Source organism: Lacerta agilis, chromosome 10 (assembly GCF_009819535.1).
Source record: "Lacerta agilis isolate rLacAgi1 chromosome 10, rLacAgi1.pri, whole genome shotgun sequence".
NCBI lineage: Eukaryota > Metazoa > Chordata > Lepidosauria > Squamata > Lacertidae > Lacerta > Lacerta agilis.
This window is the reverse complement of record NC_046321.1, coordinates 21217340-21237089: the sequence shown is the minus strand read 5'-3', so window position 1 is coordinate 21237089 and position 19750 is coordinate 21217340. Positions and strand designations below refer to the sequence as shown.

Sequence of the window (19750 nt, the reverse complement as noted above, 5' to 3'; positions counted from 1 at the left end):
GAATCCCATCCGTTAGCATGGAAGTGGCTAGCAAAGAGATGTCATTATCCTATAGTGTATTTTAATATACATCACAAAGTCAGCTCAGGCTAGATACTCATGCACACTAAGTATATAACAAGGATGAAATGACTTGGCTTTGAAATCCACAAAGTGGGTGATCAGTTGGTTCTAAGTTGGTTTAGCTGTCTGGAGTAGAGTTAATAAACATTTCACCATACATTCCAGTTGGATGGTATATAGCACTCTTAATGTTCATTTACTTTAATTACGGGTTCTTTCTTCCTGTTGTGTGTTTGATAAAATACCTTGCGTGACACACTTAATTGTTGTTCAAGATGGTAACGTCGAAATCCTGCCTATGTGACTTTTTATGCACACACAAGACTATGGTATAAATAAAATATATAAGTTTTGCTTCTCTGAAAGAAATTAAAATGAGTATAGAATCCTCAGTAGAGGAGTTTTAAATTATTCAACATATCTATTCCTGATATTTGTGGGGGGAGAAAAGGAAAAAGGTGTGGGAAATGTTATATATTTCTTGAGCTATCAAATTTCACCAGTGTTCCTTAATAGAAGCATTTGAATTGGGTTTTTTTTTTAATCAGGCCATTTGGTTTAGTGGTGTGTATACTATCTGAATGCAACATTTATAGTATTTATCCAGAAAGAGCACTTGTTCTCACTTCTATTAATAAGCAGAGCATTGTGCATGTGCTAGAACTTTGCTGACTGTGTAGGCAGAACAAAATAAAAAAAATTCCTTCCAGTAGCACCTTAGAGATCAACTAAGTTTGTTATTGGTATGAGCTTTCGTGTGCATGCACACTTCTTCACATACCAAACGGAAGCTTACACCAATAACAAACTTAGTTGGTCTCTAAGGTGCTAATGGAAGGAATTTTTTTTTTTTTCGACTATGGCAGACCAACACGGCTACCTACCTGTGTAGGCAGAGCTGCCCATGATGCTGTTCACGTGTGTGTGTGTGAGTGAGTGAGCTCTGTGCACAAAAAACTCTGGGATCGAAATAATATTTTGAAGTCATATATAGCAGTAGAATGGGGATCCAAACAGCTAGTTGGGTTTCATCTTGAAGTCCATAGTTCTTTGCCACAACAAAGTGATATACTTCGGACACGGAGTGGGTGGGTGGGTTTCACACCAGTGACTTCAACATCAAGGATTGGTCCAGGGGAAAAAATAAAGAGTATACCCCAAGGTTGAAATAGCCCCTACTCTCATAATGTTTCGTGCACACCAAAATCATTGAAGAACTTTCCTCGACATATCTCTCCAAGTTTAACTCCCTTTGTTACCAACTCATTTGTTACACTGAGAGTAAGGGCCAAGTGAGGCATCACTCAGGAGGTTGGTGTAACGTATCTACATTTTTAAAATTGAAATCTTCTAGGCCACAGGTCTCAGCTAAGGAGCAATGAGAGGGGGCTACTTAACTCCTGCCTATTTCCCACATAAAATCCCCCCCATTTCTTAGGGAGTGGGAAAGCAGTTTAGGCATGGGATTGAGTGGGCAAATAGTCCAGGGGGTGGGAAGAGTTAAGTAGCCCCTTTTCACTCATGCCAAACTCCCATTGCCATTTCTTCACTGAATTTGTGAAGCATTGGAATACTTGCCAGCATCTCTGTAACATCAAGACTGGCTCTAGCTATTCACAGTATTTCAATGGAATTGCAATGTTTCCGTGGCCTTTCTTTTTTCCAGGCTCTCAGCCAGGGGTCAGCAAACTTTTTCCGCAGGGGGCCTGTCCACTGTCCATCAGACCTTGTGGGGGGCCAGACTATATTTTGAAAAAAATAATGAGCAAATTCCTATGCCCCACAAATAACCCAGAAATGTATTTTAAATAAAAGGACACATTCTACCCATGTAAAAACACGCTGATTCCCAAACCGTCTGCGGGCCGCATTTAGAAAGCGATTGGGCTGCATCCGGCCCCCGGGCCTTAGTTTGGGGACCCCTGCTCTCAGCACTGGCCGCCCTTTCTGAGGAAGTTTACCTCAAGTATTCTCTTTGCGTTTAGCCAGTTTTCATCTCTGCTGAGCTTCCAAAGGGCAATCATTCTAAATCAAGTGGCTCAGGCTGTTCAGTGGAAACCCCACAGAATCATATTTAAGATCCAAATGTGGAGGTGAGGAGTTCACCCACCACAGAGGTTTACAAGAAGGCTAAGAGAGATTCTTGTGACATGTACCTTTTGGGCACTTTTAGAAATAATTAATGATGACAGGACCATACTTTTTTGTAATAAATTAGGGACTGAATAACAATATAAAATTTTGTCTTTGCCCCCACCCCAACTTACTGATTATTGGTTTAGAGCGACACATTTCAAGAAAGATATTTACAGAATGAAAAAGATTCCAGGTGCAACGAATATGATGAAGGCTTTCACCTGTGTATTATCACGAATGGAGCAAGTGAAGTAAATGAGCATGATTGAACTTGAGAAGATGGCAGCAGCAATCCTAACCACTTTCCACCTCACTTTTGTGAGGTGGGTGCCGGGGCTGGGGGGAATGTAACTAAAGACTTCGTGCAAAGCTTTCTTTGGAAGAAAACATGTATGTTTGCCTTACTGAAAAAGGAACAAGAGGTCATGTATTCAATATGCAGCAAAATATTCTGTTCAGTGAGTCTACATTAGTGCTGTGCTCACTCCCAACCCAGGGACAGCCGACCCCAAATCTGTCCCCAAATTAATTCAGGCACATGGCTAATGTTTAGGCTTTTGTTAAACCCTAAAATATGGTTGGGGTGGGTTGTGGGAAGATGACACCCCACAGGACTGAATTCCAGTGTCCCCTCGCCAGATACTTCCCAGACAGGACTTCCCACAGCCCATTATCAAGGTCCTGTTGCTACAGTAACCACCCAAATCTCCACTCAAAATGGGTTTTGTCTGTATTATTGGATCGTATAACTTAGGGCAGTACTTTAAAGGTAAAGGTACCCTGACTGTTAGGTCCAGTCGCAGACGACTCTGGAGTTGCGCCGCTCATCTCGCTCTATAGGCTGGTGGAGCCAGCATTTGTCCACAGACAGCTTCCGGGTCATGTGGCCAGCATGACTAAGTCGCTTCTGGCGAACCAGAGCAGCACACAGAAACGCCGTTTACCTTCCCGGTAGAGCGGTACCTATTTATCTACTTGCACTTTGACGTGCTTTCGAACTAGGTTGGCAGGAGCTGGGACCAAACAATGGAAGCTCACCCCGTTGCGGGGATTCAAACTGCCCTAATCAGCTGATCAGCAAGCCCTAGGCTCAGTGGTTTAGACCACAGTGCCACCTGCATCCCTAGGGCAGTACTTTAGGGCACTGCCAAACTGAGCTTCAGTTTGTCCACATTTAGTTTGTCACTGATCTGTGATGTTGAAGTATACCTTCCATGGCCAACTGGACTGAGGTGAGTGTGGTTAGGATTGTGGCATCAAGCTCCATCTTTCCATATGATTTCTCCCAGTTGTTTGGTGTTCAGGTTACAACAGCATAGCAGACAGACTATAGGACTCTGAGGGAAACCATAAGACAATAGCTATAGTATCAAGCAGAAGGCCCCCAGACCACCTTCTGAAAATTTCCTCCAGGTTGTATCAGAGCCACCGCAAAACTGGTCCTCAAGCTTCACCCCTACCAAGAGGATATCAGAGTTATAAAAAGCCACAGAGAAGTCCAGCAGAACCAACAGGGACAAACTGCCCCAGTCCAGTTCCCAGTGTAGCTTGTCAAACAGGGCAGCCAAGGTTATTTCAGTCCCAAACATTGGCCAGAAACCTGATTTACATGGTTCGATAGAGTTAAAACCAACTTTACTCAGTGAAAAGCCTTGATATAGTTATTCCTGGACACACACACATGAAACAATCACTCTTAGTTGAAATTTCAAACTCGGCTACATTCCAGCTGATCAGGTGCAACTGGGTCTTGATCTATAGCTCTTTGTACCTCAGTAATGAGATGTAAATTAACCCCACACCTGATTTAATTCCATTCAGGCCTGGGTGCTTAAACTCTGCTCCCAGCTGTAAGGCAGACTCACATGCCCATTCACATGTCGATTATCTCCTGCATTCATGTGATGAAACGAGTGTGCAAATATGTCCTTGCTGCAATGGTGAGTTTTTTTTGTGTTGGTTTTTAATTAGACTATCACTTCTCAGCTGTGTACTGAGCCTTGGGCAAATCAGTGTCCCAACCTAACTTATGTGGTGGAGCACAACTAGAAAACATTGTAGAGTATGGTACTGTGCACTGAAAATTGAATATATATTTACTGCCAAGTCAGTTGACATATTCCCTGATTTATGCTGGGCTTTTTTGTTGCAACGCAGTGTGTGCTTTTTACCTCCAGGAGAAAATAAAATGCAGCATGTCAAATAAGACCTAGTTGCTCCATTCAAAAAACCGCAAAAAAACATTTGTACACAGAAACACTAGTTCTCAGATATTAGAGTTGTAGCTCAGCCTATTGGCAGCCTTTATGTAGGGTGGGTTAGATTTTGATTCAGAGAAACATTGAACACTAATGACTCAGCGAGAACTAGGCTATAGTGATTGACATTTCTCTATACATAATGATTTACCTGTAACAGATAACACACAACAGGTTATAAGGAGGCTATCAGGCAAATATTTGCGATTCTCTTTTTTAAATGGGAGTCAGAAAGGTTATTTTGTTTCCCTATATTGTAGTCTTCTTACCAACAACGTGAAAACAAAGTTTCCTTGTCCTTTAAAACATCACAGAGAATGCCGCAGATTTTAAAAAATAGTGAATAGGCCAGAATTTTTTGGGGGGGTGGCAGTTTCTGTATGGCAGTTGAGACATGAGCTGAAGTAGAATGAAAACGCAATTACATTGTTGTGCAGGCATCTGATCTTGTGTTTGTTGTACAAAAGAAGTTGCATAGGGTGGGGGGACCTTTAGCTTTCTTAAAAAAAAGAACCAAGAAGTATTTCCTCATTTACACAGTGCCTGTGTAAGAGAGAAAGCTGCTAGCCATGCAAAATGTCACAGCATGTGTCATCCGAAGTACTGTAAATGCTGGCTAGCTCAAGGTTTACAGATTCTCCATCCCAGTTTCAGAGGGTGTAAATTGTTCTTTTCACAACTATGACAGAAGACACAAGGAAACCAGTGCACACATATTTGACAGACCAGCTACAAGAAGGAGCGGGGATTTTCTTCCAGAGACTTGGGAAGTTGCAGGGGTTTTTATAAAAACAATAAAGCATATCTTGGCCATGCCTTGTTCCTCAACTTAGGCCCTTTTTATAAAGCCATGAATAATGTCCATTTTCTGGTATCAGCTGGATCTGTTAATTTACTGTTCTAGGTTGGATGAAGATGGGAAAGTGCTAACTCCAGAGGAGCTGCCTTATTGGGTAAGCTGTTCTAGTGTTTTAATTGGGTGTGGTGTAACAGAGCAGGCTAAGTTAATTTCTTCATCCCCTTGTCTCATCCCATACGACAGAAAGAAATAACTAACTAACTAACTGTAAGCTTAGCCAAAGTGTCATGCTTCCAAATATTTGGGTTCATCAGGTCTGAGCTTCACGAGTTTATCAATGCAGAGAAGGATAAGGGTGAGGAACCAGAGACTCCACCCGACAGCTGCAGCAATCCAACCATATTCATCCACTCCAAACTGACAACATCTGGAGGCCTCTGAGCAGAAATTGACATCTGGTGACAGAGAAAGAGAAGAGAGCCTGGCTTGGTTTGGTGATATCTATATATATATATGACTTTCTGCTGGTGTAACACAAAGGGTAGGTTGAACCTTGAACGTCTTGTCAATATGGAGGTCACCTCACAGTACTGTAGATTGTACTTTGTACACAAAGGATAGTGACCAAACCATTTTATTTAGAATAACTCTTACAATAAGCAGGGGAGCAGCCAACCAGAATTCTGTCTTCCTATCTATTCCTGCATCAAAAGGGGTTGGATGACCCTAGGGGTCCCTTCCACCTCTATGATTCTGTGATCTTCAGCTGCCTCAGGGCTCCACCGCTGCTGAGCTTGGTGTAAAACCTGGATGCCAGACTCTTGGGAACTGGAACATACAAAACTTGTGAGGGTGACATAGCCACAGCAGTGAAGGGGCAGGAGGAGGGCAAGCACTTGGCAGCAATGAACGCCTGACCGTGGGTGCCCAGTGGTGGGAGCCTTACACCCTGACTCCTGGATTACTTCAACTAAAAGCCCTACAATGATTTCTAACAAAACACAGCTTTTTCAGAATGTACTTCCACCATGCGTGACATTACATTTGGGTTCCATAAGCAAGGGCATTCACATTCTGAACACTGGAAACAGAAGTAATGATACTTACGAGGACATAAGTCTGAAGAGTTGGAAGAGTGTCCGTCAGTCACTAGAAAATAGAGAAAGCTATGCTTTAGACTGAGAAACCTGAGAACAGATTTAGATTTATACCTTGGGAAAGCTGAGGAAGTGCCTTCTCCATCTCCTACACCAGGCATGGCCAAACTTGGCCCTCCAGCTGTTTTGGGACTACAGTTCCCATCATCCCTGACCACTGGTCCTGTTAGCTAGGAGTGATGGGAATTGTAGTCCCAAAACAGCTGGAGGGCCAAGTTTGGCCATGCCTGTCCTACACGGAGACAACATCCCTAAAGAATTCCTTGATTGTGTGCTCATTATTTTTTGTTTCTAAGAAAAGGCCAGATCTCAAGAGCTCTCTGAATTCACGGTAGCTCCCTTGCTGGACAGTGAAAATATGCACTCCATGCTTATTGCCGTCTTTCTCGTACACTTCTAAACACTGTTCTGCACCATATTATGCATGGGGTTGGACTATATGGCCCTTGGGGTACTTCCAACTCTATACAGTTATGTGATTCTGTGACTGAAAGCACATCCAACTCACATTCAAATCACATGGCTTTCCCCCAAAGAATCCTGGCAACAGTGGTCTGTTAAGAGTGCTGGAAACTATGGCTCTGTGAGAGGGGAAACTACAGTTCCCAGGATCCTTTGGGAGAAACCATGTACTTTAGATGCATATGGTGTGGGTGTGCACAGTCTTGTGAGTGTGCATGTTGTGATCAAGGAACTGCCCAACCAGTTATTGATTGATTGGTTGATTTTTAAATTAAGTAATTGCAAATTACTAACATGAAAAGTGCGAAGGTATGGTGGCCTTAGTCTCAGTCATGAACATAGAGAAATGGAACTACTTCATGGGTTGCCACTGCAGTGCTCACAGGTGCACTGCCTGATTTCTGCAGCTTTTCATTTCTATCCTCCTCAAATTGAACTGGAAAATCCCTCCTTCCCAAAAGAGATTAGACTTGGGGTGGCTTGGGGAAGCAAAAACACTTTTTGAACAAACTTGCTGGATTTGAGGGGGGGGGAATTAGTGTGCATGCGTGTGCCTGTTTACAGGGAAAGTGTGCCCATCTTCAACGTGCCCCAAGCAGTTTCTCGTTTGCAAATGTGCCCATTGGGCCCACTCTGCTCTGCTCTTGCCTGGAAACAGCTCTTTGTGGTTTTGGGCAGGGGGGGGGGGGAGAGCTTTCCTATCTCCTGAAACCTGACCCTTTTTTTTTTTTTTAAGCACCCCGAGATTCTAGGGATAGGAAACATAGAACCTTTTGTATGCAAGGCACGCCCTGCCCCACTTTTGCACTTCCCATTGCAAATCTTTAAAACTATGCCCTAATATAACAGGCGTACATGCCTTTCCCTAGGAAGCCTTTCTAAGCATTTCCCCTTTGTGAAATATCTTTAGCCAAGACACCATGGCCTTTGGTTTATCGAGCCTGATTTTTCATTGTATGTGGCAATTTAGTATTTTTTTAATATTAAAAAACCCATGCCTTTTTCCAAAATAGCATTCGCTGCATTGATCAATCCCCTAACTAAGGTATTTTTTAAAATCCTTTTCTTGAGGATGACAGCAAGACAGCACGTGCATTTCCAAACACAAGCCCCTCTCCCACTACTCAGCCACATAGATTGCCAACTTCACTCCCCCACACACCTGTGCAACAATATCCCGACTACAACCCTAAGTTGTGACAAATCAGAAAATGATGAATCACCTTTCGAAAGCGAATTCTGGCAAGCTGAGGACAGCAAGAGGATGGCAACAGCAATCCATGTCAGCGGATCCATCCCTGAATTTTGGCCCCTGGCCCACAATCCTTGTGCTGATCAGTACTGAAGCCTCTGTCAGGAAGGAGAGTGGTGACTGTAGCAATTCAGTGCAAAGTCAAATGACTTGTCCAGACCGGTGGGTGGAGAAAATTAACTTCCTGCTGTGCCGCTCAGACACCTTGAATTCACCTACTGGCAGATGAGTTTAACCCAAACAAGAAACAAACAGCCCATCCTCCCAGACTGTTGTGATCCCTGGGGCTTTTAGGGATGTTAATAGCAAATAGCAAAACACTCATTTGGCACCAGTTATACTTCTCTGGGACGCTGCTAATTTGAACACATGCTATTCCTAAGAAAATTTGGATATTATTTATTAGTACAGGGGGGAAACGACATGTAAGTTGTATTCCCTGGTGAAAACCGAGAACTCACAATTGCTTTGGGTTCCGCTAATACATCGCTGAAAAGGACAGCAAAGGAGAATTCAGAGGTATTTACATGTGCAATAGACTCACTTGTAGGTCAATATGAGCATTTAGAATGTTGTATATCAACTACTGTATTTACTTTGATTTAATTTAATTAAAAAATACAGGACAACTCACTGTTGTGAGTAAACTGGTGCCCAGGTGGCTTGTGTGTCAGGGATGGATGGTGACCACTGGGATTGGCAGGGCAGAAGGTAGAGAAACTAAGAGGATGTGAAGTCAGAGCCACCATCTGATTGGCTCTAAATAAGAGGCGGGGGCAGGCTGAGGTTGGTGTGGCAGCGCCCCATTCACCCTAAAGGACCAGCCTCCAAGCAGTGTGCCTGGTGAGTATGCTGCCCACCTGCCAATGTTGCTGGGCAACTTCAAGACCTGCTACACTCCATTCTTCAAGTTCTTCATCTATAAACCAAGTTAGGGCAAGGTAGCCCTTCCAATAGCAGGCAGTCCCCTATAGAGGACAGATCTTGGGATGAACAGCCAATCATGGTTGACAAAAGAGATCAACAGTGATCTGTGCCTATTTTCTCACTAGTTTCCACTGCTTGCTGGATTAGGCCAATGGCTCAGATAACCTAGCATTCTGTTCTCTCTGTGGCCAACCAAATCCCACAAGCAGGACCTGCTCATTGCCCCACAGCAACCAGTATTCAGAGATATATTTCCTCTCGTACTGGAGGTAATATAACCATCATGTTTACTGACTTCTTTGCTATGGCCTTATCCATCATTAATTTATCTAAAATTCATGAATTTAGGGAAGGGCCATATCTCAGGGGTAGAGCATCTGCCTTGCATGTCTTGAAGTTCCCAGGTTCAATCCTTGGCATCTCCAGGTAGGGCTGGGAGAAACTTCTTCCTCAAACCCTATAGAGCCCTTTCCAGTCAGTGTAGACCAGGCTTTCTCAACACTTGAGCATCCAGGAGTTGTTGGACTACAACTCCCATCATCCCTGACTAGGGATGATGGGAGTTGTAGTACAGCAATGCGGTTCCAAGGTTGAGAAAGGCTGGTGCAGACAATACTGAGCAAGATGGACCAATGGCAAAAAGCACCTTCCTATATTCCTAAGTTCCTAAAGCACTTTAAGAAATTACCATAACTACATATATTGGTAGCAACGTGTGAAGATATGGGTGGGGAATTCTGCTCCCCACCTCTGGCTACACACAGCAGGAATTCAGGATGAGACAATGAAGACAGAACAGCTGTTCTGTTCAAACTGTTTGGTAGCTTAAAAGGAAATATTATTAATGCAAATGTTGACATTTTTGTAATTGCGACTTTAGCCCAGCTTTTTCAAGTCTTTTCTTACATGAGTCAATATTTGTCTATGGATCAGTATGGAAAAATTTTGTATATTTAGAATTAACCTTCAGTGTTTGGTGTTACAGGTCAGTTTTGTTTTCTATTTAAACTTCTAAGGAAGTTGTGGCAGCCTCCGCCCAGCCTCTGATGGCCCGTTCTTGCTGGGTCTGCCTTTCTGTTTATTGATATTCAAACTGGATTAGGATGGCTTTTATTCCTCTTCTGAGTATGTTACACACCAGTCGTATTTCCACAGCTGCTCATTAAGCATTAACTAACATTAACACTCATCTTAAAAGGCAGGACCTAAAATCAATGCATGAGTTTGTTTGATTTCTCACCTCTACCCTGCAACATTCATTATCTCTCTTTTTTTAAAAAAAAAAAAAAAAAAGTCTGCTTAACCCAATATTTCGCTATTGGGGTGCCCTCTAGATCTTGTAGACTGCAGCTCCCAGTATTCCTGGCTATTGGCCATGCTGGCTGGGAATGATGGGAGTTGTAGTCCAACTGGAGGTTGCAACATTGGCTACTCATGGCTTAACCCAGACATTTGATTGCATCAACTTCAGAAAAGGAAAGTTCCCCGTCATTGCTCCTTGCGTTTATCAATCTCCTAGCCTTCTTCTTTGTACATGGAGGAGAGAGCTATCAATGGCCACTAACCATGATGGCCATGCTCTGTCTTCACAGCTGGAGGCAGTGATGCTTCTGAATACCAGGTGCTGCAAACCACAGGAGAGGGAGAGGGCTCTTGTGCTCAGGTCCTGGTTGCTGGTTTCCCACCGGCATCTGTTGTGGCCACTGCGAGAACAGGATGCTGGACTAGATGGACCGTTGGCCTGATCCAGCTGGCTCTTGTTACATTCTGATGCTCTTACTGATGTTAAAAGGATTTCCATCTCCCAACAGCACATTGCAGAACTGAAGGTGAACATCATACAAGCACGGATTATTTCATGGAGGGGGGGTGGGTGGGAGGCACAGTCCCTTTCACCATATTTTCATTGCCCATAGCTTCTGACTCTATGGCTGCGCGCACACCTTGACTGACCCCCCCTCCCCAAAAAAACCCTATCACAATATATTTAAAGCACACCCCTCTGGAATCCTGGGAACTGTCATTTGTTATGAGTGCTGTAGTTTTGTGAGTGTGAACTACAGTTCCCAGCAATCTTTGGGGGGAGATGCGTCCTTGAAATGTGCTTGGAATGTATGGTTGGATACACAGCCTTTGAAAAGGATTTGCTGCCAGATAATCAGAATTGGACTGGAATCCGTTGTTGTTGTTGTTGTTACTTTCCCACCCATCTGACAGAGTGGCCCCAGCCACTCCGGGTGCCTTCCAGCAGATATAAGAACGCAATAAAACATTAAACATTGAAAACTTCCTTCAGAAGTTTGGTACTGCACAAGAGCACAGGGGACAGACTGCAGCCTGTAGCCTCTTTTGAAACCTGCTCCCCTTTCTCTTTCCTAGCAGCCATTGTAAAGCGCTGCCTGGAAAAAGAGATGAGTTGCAGCACAGTGTTGATCACACACGATGCATGCAGCTGGTCCCAGGCTCAACCCCCAACATCTCCAATGGTAAGATTCTTGCTGGAAACCCTAGAAACAGCCTTTGCCAGGGAGTGCAATGATAGGGCAGAGCTAGATGGGTTAGTGGTCTGACTCAATATAAGGCAACTTCTTCCACTGTTCGCAGGATGAGCGTTGACCACCTCACTCTTGGGTGACTTTTCTTCTTCTTACTTCAGGCAACTGCGACCTCAGGCATACCAACCACCTTTTTGCCCTTAACCTAGTTTAAAGGGATGTAGCCGAAACCAATTGGGATGGAGCTCTATGTACAAGCACATCACACCTTGTTGGGGCAACAACATCCATATCGAAGAGATTTTTTAAAAGCCTTCTCTTCAGGACACACTCCCACCGTCACAAGGCCTGGCGATAAACAAGAAGCGCCGCATCTGTTATTTGGCTATAAAATGGGTGTGAGCTGTTGACGTTTTGGGTTGAGGAAGGAGAGAAGCACAGCTCCCTTTAACTCACCACATTCCACAGTAATAATCTGTTTCCCCTTAGCCTGACTCTGATATGAGAAGTGAACAGCCAAGAAAATGGCTGAAAGCAGCAGATTTTGGCAAAGGATGGCAGGAGAGAGGGAGGGAGAAGGTTTTGCTCCTCTCCTTATGTGCTATTTTTTAAGAATAAAAATAATAAGAATGACCCATTATAGCGCTGAACAAACAAGGTCACACCCACATGCCTACTAATTTAACAGTCTCTGGTGTTCACTAAACTGGGAACTGTAGGCTTGTGAGGTCCACATGCATGACAAACTACAGTTCCCAGCAGTTGCAGCCTGTGGGGCACCACAGGTGGGACTCCATTGCTCTCCCAGCTTCCCAACACCGTGGGTCACCGCCGCTAACCAAGAGACAGAGGTGGGAAGTACAGGGAACATGGCTTTTTAGATATGAAAGAAGGGGAGGCACCATCTTGTCCCTTGCCTCAGTTAGCAAAATGTCTTGGGGTGGCCCTGGTAGAGAACTGTGATTGGGGATGCTTTCAGGAAGGAGATCTGGGAAGCTGCCTTATACTGAGTGAGACCAATGGTTCATCTGGCTTGGTACTGTCTACAATAACTGGAATTGTCTCCCCGGGGCTTCAGGGATGGGCACTTGCACCCCCCCCACCCAATGTTGTAAGACTACAACTCCCATTATCCCTGACCATTGGCTATGCTGGCAGGCACCGATAAGAGCTGGAATCTGACAATATCTGGAGGACCACCAGCAGTTTGATGGAGGTCTTTCATTCCCGTATGTGTATGCTAGCACAGTGTTCTTCAGCCCTGGGTCCCCAGAGGGAACTACATTTCCCATCATCCCTAAACTGGCCATGGATGATGGGAGCTGTGGTCCAACAACACCTGAACTAGCATATTTGGCAACAATCACTTCCCCCAGTGTCTTCTCCTAAGAAGGAAAGGGGACCTGGCCTCTCTATTCCAAACTTCTACGGGGACAGTGCAGAGTGATGCCTTCTCCGTCTCCAATTCCTGTTTTCATTCTGCAGCAACCTTTCCCAACCTTGAGTCTGCAGATGTTTTGGAAGTACAACTCCCATCATCCCTGACCACTGGGCATCCTGGCTAGGAATGATGGGAGTTGTAGTCCGACAACAGCTAGGGACCCAAGACGGAGAAGGTCTGCTGTGAGGCGAGAACTGCAGAGAGACTAAAGAAACAGAGGTATTTGTCTTCCGTTCTCTGCATCTGCTTATAGAACAGTATAACCACCACCACCCCATTGAGAGGGAATGGTTGTGTTTGTAATGGCAACACACACACACACTGCTGACACAACACTGTTAGTTCTTATCTCACAGATCTGACGTGAGAGGTTTCGATGGAGCAGCATGGCTCCTGATATTTCCACTCAACGGCTGTAGGGAAAGGTCTCTCTGGTCTGGCTAGGACCAGTTTAGCTGTCCTAAGGACACATGCCTAGAAACTGCAGCTCACCCCAGTGTTTCAGTTGGAGCTCTGTCAAGCTGGAAACAGTTTCAGCATTCATTCAGGCTACGCAGAGAGAAAGGAAACTGAAGAGCAGGTGACTGAGGTGAGATCTTGGCATGGATAACTAGCAGCAATTCTCAGAGGGGCATAGCCACTTCTCTGCATTCGCAGAGCCTATTGAATTTTCCTGAAGAGGGGAAATCACTTCAACATATGGATCCTGAATGTTTTCTTCTTCTCCCATTCAGAAGCAAATGGCCTCTCCCCTCTCCCCCACTGAATAATGAAGGCTTTGATTAAATAGCTAAAGATGTATTTTGAAACCAGCAATTAACATCCAAGAGCACAGGATTCCAAGGCTCTTTAATTGCTGGTGTGCTTGATCAAATTATAACCTCGGTACAAAGAAGCGAGCAAGAGGCTAGCAGAAATGAATGTGAATGATTATTGCTTTTCATAAGCTGATGTAGATGAGGGATATGAATTGCATTTTAATCCAGTAGTGAGGAGCGATTTGCGATCGGCTTAGCAATATTTATACTTGAACTGTGCATGTGTGGAAGACAGCCCACGGACTTAAGAGGCTGCAGTCCACAGATCATTTGTGCTCTTAGCATCCTTGGGTGCTTTGGATATGTGTAATAAGGTCAAAATCTCAGGTGAATTACATTTATTGTCGAGCATATCCACTTCATGCAGGGAGGAATCATAGCTCAGTGGCATAGGGCATTCTTTGCATCCAGAAAGCCCAGATTTGGATCCTGGTATAATCCATTAAAAGAAGCAGATATCAGGTGATGGTAAAAAAAGGTATTCCTGAGACTATAGAGAACAGCTGAGTCAGATTAGACAGTACTGGCAGAGAGGGGCACATATTTTGATGCAGTATAGAGCAGCTTCTTGGGATTTTACTTTTGTATGCTGGCTGTGGATTGTGCCCTTAACCATTTAGGATGAATGTCTGGTAAATTTCAGTTTTAAAGTTTCTAGTCCTTGTAATCGTATACCTTAATTCTACTTATGTTAATTTTCTGTTCCTGCTCTATAAAGCAAAAGCCTCTCTAAATGTTTTTGTTTTTTTAAATACATATTAAGTTTGAAGCTGAGATGCCAGGAGGGGCTTAAGATACTGAAAACGGGGTGTGTGTTAAGTTGATGGAAACCCATCAAAGGAATCTGGACTTCATCCCTAGAATGCTCTGTTTGAAAGAGTGAAGAAAGTACATGGGTGCCCTTGTCTCTCCACAACTCTCTGCCCTCCTATTGCTTCTTTCTCAGTTTTGTTGATTTGTTTTGTAGTAGTGGAGGAGAGAAGGGATGGGGTGTGATCCTTAAAATGTCGGAATAGTCTTAAAATGCCCATTCAAGATTCTATATTGAGCATTTAGGGTGCACAGCTTATTTCTGTTATTATGGGTTGTCAATATTGTGTGTTTAAATGTTGGAACTCACCCTGGGACTTTGGGGGAAAGGGCAGGTAATAAATTTGGTAATAGCAACACCAATTAATAATAGTAATTATGACAACGGCGACAATTTATTTAACTTATTTGGAATCCGATAAAACCATGGATAAGGAGCCTGATAGCAAGCCCCTTCCCTTCTCTTTAAAGCCCCCAATTATTGTCCTTCACATGCCCATTCTGTGCCATGGTCTGGTGGTGCACAATGCCACAACCATGCTGAAATTAAACAGTTACTGATCTGGTTAGTGACTGGGTGGAAGGGTCTGGAACAGCACGATCTGAACCTCTGCTTTTCCAAGGCTCCTGACCATGTGCAGAGAGTCCTGTACAGGGACAGTTGCATGCACGTAGGCACTGTTCTGGCATGCAAAGGAATAAATGTAGATGAGGGTCGTCTAGTCTTGTTTTGTCTTCTTGGGCTGGTAGCATTTCTCCATGGTCTCAGGCACAGCCTGCCCGCCCCCCCCCCCCTTACCTGCTACCTGATCCCTTTTAACTGAAGATGCCATGAACTGAGCCTGAGAGTTTCTGGATGCCAGTGGTGTGTGTTCTGGATGCCATTGAGCTATAGTTCTTCTCCAAATTTATGTAGATTAATTCAATGAGGCAGGACTACCTAATGGAAGATGCTCTGGCATACATCTAGGATCCCTGCTCTGGGCTGGGGGTGAACACTTAATTGCAAACTCAGCTGATGCGTGCCAAAACATCATTGTAGCCAAGAGGAAGTTTTCCACAGGCTCCAAAGTTTGCAAAAGTACACAGAAATCTTCAGGTGAAATAACTTAAGGGGTCAAATGCCAATAACCCAAAATAAGACCCGTGAGAAGGGCTGGGCATTCCCACCCTGCAGTGTTTTGCTTCAGGTGAAACTTGTGAGCTCCTGATTCTGAACAGCTGCATGAATGAAAATCTAACCGTTAAATGATGGTCAGGGCAGATTACAGGCAGCATGGATGGAAAAGAGCTGAGGGTCTTACAGGCCTTGACAGGTAGACTTCTTCTCCTGCTCTGTTTTGCAAGGTAAAGAGTCATGGAAGCTCCCCAATGCTGCATGTGTGCCTCCTTCCCTGAAGGGGATGCTGCGACATCCCAGTTCTTTCGCCAAATTTCTCCCAGAACCCTCTTGTTCCTCTTCCTTGCAGAAGCAGGAATGGGACGGAAAGGAAAGGAAAGCTTTTGGGAGGCATGGAGGAAGCTGCTACAGAGCAGGCCCTCTTTTTATACCTGCGTTCCCTCAGGGTTTGTTCTCTTCTTTTGACACCTCCCCATTCTTACAAAGCTGGGAAGTTTGCAGCATGAGGGGTGGCAAGCAATTTAAATAACAGGCTGGGGGGGGGGGGTCACAGGCCACTGGCTGCCAAGAGAATCTAATACTGAATACTAGTGATTCATTCAGATTCTGAAATATACTTTCCAGTGCTATCCTAAGCTTTTGCTGAACGTTGGTTCTTAAAGAATAGCATGTTAGGGCCTAGGAAGAAACTTGCAATATTTTTCTAGATGTGGGCGACGTTCGCATTAATTTAAGGAAGGCCTGTCTCTGATATTCTTTTCCCCAAAATTATGCCTTATTGTAGTAAGACACCAGAATAAAAATGGATTTTTAAAATATATGCGCTTAACCATCAGTCTTTTTAAAACATGCCTTTACTTATTAATCAGCTAAAGCCTTACCGGTACTTGATTCATCTACCAGTCATATGACTTAAACCTTAGTCTTAATTTTTAAAAAAACTAGCACCTGTTCTGGTGTATACTGAATTAGCGCTCCTATCTCTGGTTGGAAAAGCATTGTTGTCTACCTCAGATACCAAATCTATTGTTGTTTTGGGCTACATCCCTGACCTTTGCCATGCTGGCTGAGGCTGATGGGAGTTGGAGTGCAAACATCTGGAGGGCCACATGTTCACACACCTGCTCTGCTTTATATGGGAAAATGGATCTTGCATACTGAAATTCTAAATAATTTAATTTTTAGTATGTGCTTGAGAGTGAGAGAGAATATAAGTATATGTATGAATTCATTATACATTTAATCACATCCATTAATTTCAGTGGGTCGATTCTGAGTAGGACTAACCTTGGATGCAACCCCGTTGTTGATGCTACCGTAGCAAAACATCTTCCTTGGTCAGTGCTACCAGCCCTCGTGGAAGGAGCTTGCAGTCCTTATACAGAGCTATCGTTTTCAACATTTCTCTCAATATCCCCCACAGAAAAAGAACATGCAAGATGGCGTCGGTGTTCAGGAGCGAAGAGATGTGCCTGTCGCAGCTTTTTCTACAGGTGGAGTCTGCCTATTGCTGCGTGGCAGAGCTTGGAGAGCTGGGCCTGGTTCAGTTCAGAGATGTGAGTAGACATGGGAACCTGCTTGGTGGGGTGCTGGTGTTGGTTGCACTCCCGAGAACCAGCAGCAAGGGTTAGAAGGTTCTTCAGAAGGTTTTCTTGCACTTACCGGTATATGTACTCGGTGCCTTTTCTGTCACCATTCAGCCCCATGTAGAGTGGATTGCCATAATCCAGATGCGAGGTTGCCAGATTGTGAACTGCTGTAGACAGGCTGTTCTGGTCCAGGAAGGGCCAAACTGGAAATAGGTTCTCCTGGCCACTTAGGCTACATGAACCTCAAGGAACAGCAGTGGCTCTAGGAGATATGAACCTGATTTTTTTCAGGGGCAACTCCATCTAGAGTTGTCTACCCAGTGTCTCCATCTTGTTGCGATTCAGCCTCAGTTTATTGGCCCTCATCCACCTCATTATGTCCTCTGGACACCAAAACACCTTTCTTGAGGCTCGTCCACACTTCCTGCTTTTCCTGTGCCTAGAAAGCATGGGTCCGAGAGCGGTCTTGAGTGCTGCATCAGAGCAAACATCAATCCAGACAAAACCCAAATTGCTGTTTGCTCTGATTGAGCGCTAAAGAGCAATTTTTGCTGGGGGAGAAGCAGCAGGACAAGATCAAGTGTGGTTAAGTCCCAAGACTAAACAACCTCTTCTGATATCATAGAATTGTAGAGCTGGAAGGCACCCTAGGGCAACCCTCTGCAATGCAGGAATATGATGCTGGAGATGCTCCTCCCACAGAAGTTCCTCCATCAGACAGTTGATCTGGGTTGCGTACACGCAATGCATTTAACACACACACACACACACACACACACACACACACACACACACACCCCTCAAGGAATCCTTGGAATTGTACTTTGTTAAGGGCGCTGGGAATTGTAGCTGTAGTTCCCAGGATTCTTTGGGGAAAACTTAATTTGCTCTAAATGTATGCTGTGTACGCAGCCAGCTGGAATCCTCACAGGAGCGAGTTTAACAGAGTTGTTGTCCTCCTCCCTCACCAACTCCAATGGCAGTTCTGCCCGTCTTGTCTGTGACAAAAGGCAGTCTCTGCCTGGAAGCAGCTTGACCCCAGTTAATGTATGGGATGGGAGCAGAAGAGGTAACAATGTCTGGACCAGAAGGACAGGGCAGCCTCTGCCACAGAGTTCCTTCTCTTTTACTTTATTGGGATTGATTACTTCAATCCCAATAAAGTAAAACTTCTGAGAGCCAGTGTAGTGTAGTGGTTAAGAGCAGTAGACTCGTAATCTGGTGAACCGGGTTCGCGTCTCCGCTCCTCCACATGCAGCTGCTGGGTGACCTTGGGCTAGTCAAACTTCTCTGAAGTCTCTCAGCCCCACTCACCTCACAGGGAGTTTGTTGTGGGGGAGGAAGGGAAAGGAGAATGTTAGCCACTTTGAGACTCCTTCGGGTAGTGATAAAGCGGGATATCAAATCCAAACTCTTCTTCTTCTTCTTCTTCTTCTTCTTCTTCTTCTTCTTCTTCTTCTTCTTCTTCTTCTTCTGTCAATGCTGGACCTGGGGCTCTCAAATTTCAGCGGCACCCTGTGCATTGCTAAAATTCCTCTCCACCTCACACGCTCTGTTCTACAGCATTATTTTGGTGCCCCCAGCAGGGCAGTGCCCAGTGCAACTACCCTAAAACCACCTTTGCTTCAATCCATAGTGGCGAGGTGCTGTAAACAACTGCTTGCGGGATTTTATACTCTGAAGGTTGCACTGTATATGCATATAGAGATGGAAAGATTTCAAGAAAGTTAAGATTTGTCTATAAGATTGGCCCAGGGACAGCCAGTCCTTTCAGATGAACTCTTTTCATTCATTTTGCCGTTGTTGGATTATTATTTTTGCAAGTACGTACAAATCAAAGCTTACAAACTTGAAAAAGAAAAAAGAAATTAAGAAAAGTTACAAAAAAGAAGAAAAGAGGGGGGAAAAGAAAAAAGAAAAACAGCAACATAAATAAATATCATACACCGATACAGTTAAATCTTAATAAAGAAAAAAGAAAACCATAAATAAAACGACATTAAGTCATTCATTATTAAACTAATACTTTACAGATCAAACACATATGTTTTAAACAATTACCTCTTCCGTGTCGTCCATTTTCCTAATATTTTTCCTAAATATTTCATTTTTTCGTGTTTTTTGTTCTTTGGGCTTCCGTCAGTCTCACAACAGTTCATTATTCCTAATTGAAACTAACTTACCTGTATTTCAGTGCATCCCTCATCTTCGTACCAGGGATTTTTTTTTTTTACTTTTGCGGAGTTATTATTAATTTTTATTATTAATATTTATTTAGTTGAATGCAAACGTGAACAGCTTCCAGAGAAAATTTGTGAATGAAGTCAGAAGGTGCGAATCCTTGGAAAGGATCCTTCGTAAGTAGACTTGTAACTTTCTCCCTGTGCTGTTCTTCACTAAAATTTGCTGCAGAACAGGTTTCT

At 44.0% G+C, this 19750-nt stretch overlaps 2 protein-coding genes across 2 annotated transcripts in view; one reads left to right on the top strand and one right to left on the bottom strand.

The window, feature by feature from the left end:
- Positions 1–5516: 5516 nt before the first annotated feature.
- Positions 5517–8371, bottom strand: TMEM213 (transmembrane protein 213). Its single transcript, XM_033162419.1, has 3 exons — positions 8099–8371; positions 6364–6405; positions 5517–5711 (listed from the first exon to the last, which is right to left on the bottom strand). Exons 1-3 carry the CDS (start codon positions 8169–8171, stop codon positions 5542–5544), a joined length of 285 nt encoding a protein of 94 aa, XP_033018310.1. The 5' UTR covers positions 8172–8371; the 3' UTR covers positions 5517–5541.
- A 5042-nt stretch (positions 8372–13413) lies between these two features.
- ATP6V0A4 (ATPase H+ transporting V0 subunit a4) overlaps positions 13414–19750 on the top strand; it is a 35001-nt gene continuing 28664 nt past the window's right edge. The window contains exons 1-3 of the mRNA XM_033162691.1: positions 13414–13579; positions 17162–17294; positions 19606–19684. Coding sequence (XP_033018582.1) covers positions 17178–17294; positions 19606–19684 — 196 coding nt within the window. The 5' untranslated portion in view covers positions 13414–13579; positions 17162–17177. The remainder of the gene's footprint in view (positions 13580–17161; positions 17295–19605; positions 19685–19750) is intronic.

Excerpts from the sequence above, each read along its gene's own strand:
- TMEM213 (XM_033162419.1), bottom strand. The coding sequence starts at position 8,171 with ATGGATCCGCTGACATGGATTGCTGTTGCCATCCTCTTGCTGTCCTCA. Across the intron at positions 6,406-8,098 it reads CCAGAATTCGCTTTCGAAAG|TGACTGACGGACACTCTTCC; the intron begins GTGATTCATCAT and ends TCTATTTTCTAG. Across the intron at positions 5,712-6,363 it reads CTCTTCAGACTTATGTCCTC|ATGTCAATTTCTGCTCAGAG; the intron begins GTAAGTATCATT and ends CTCTGTCACCAG.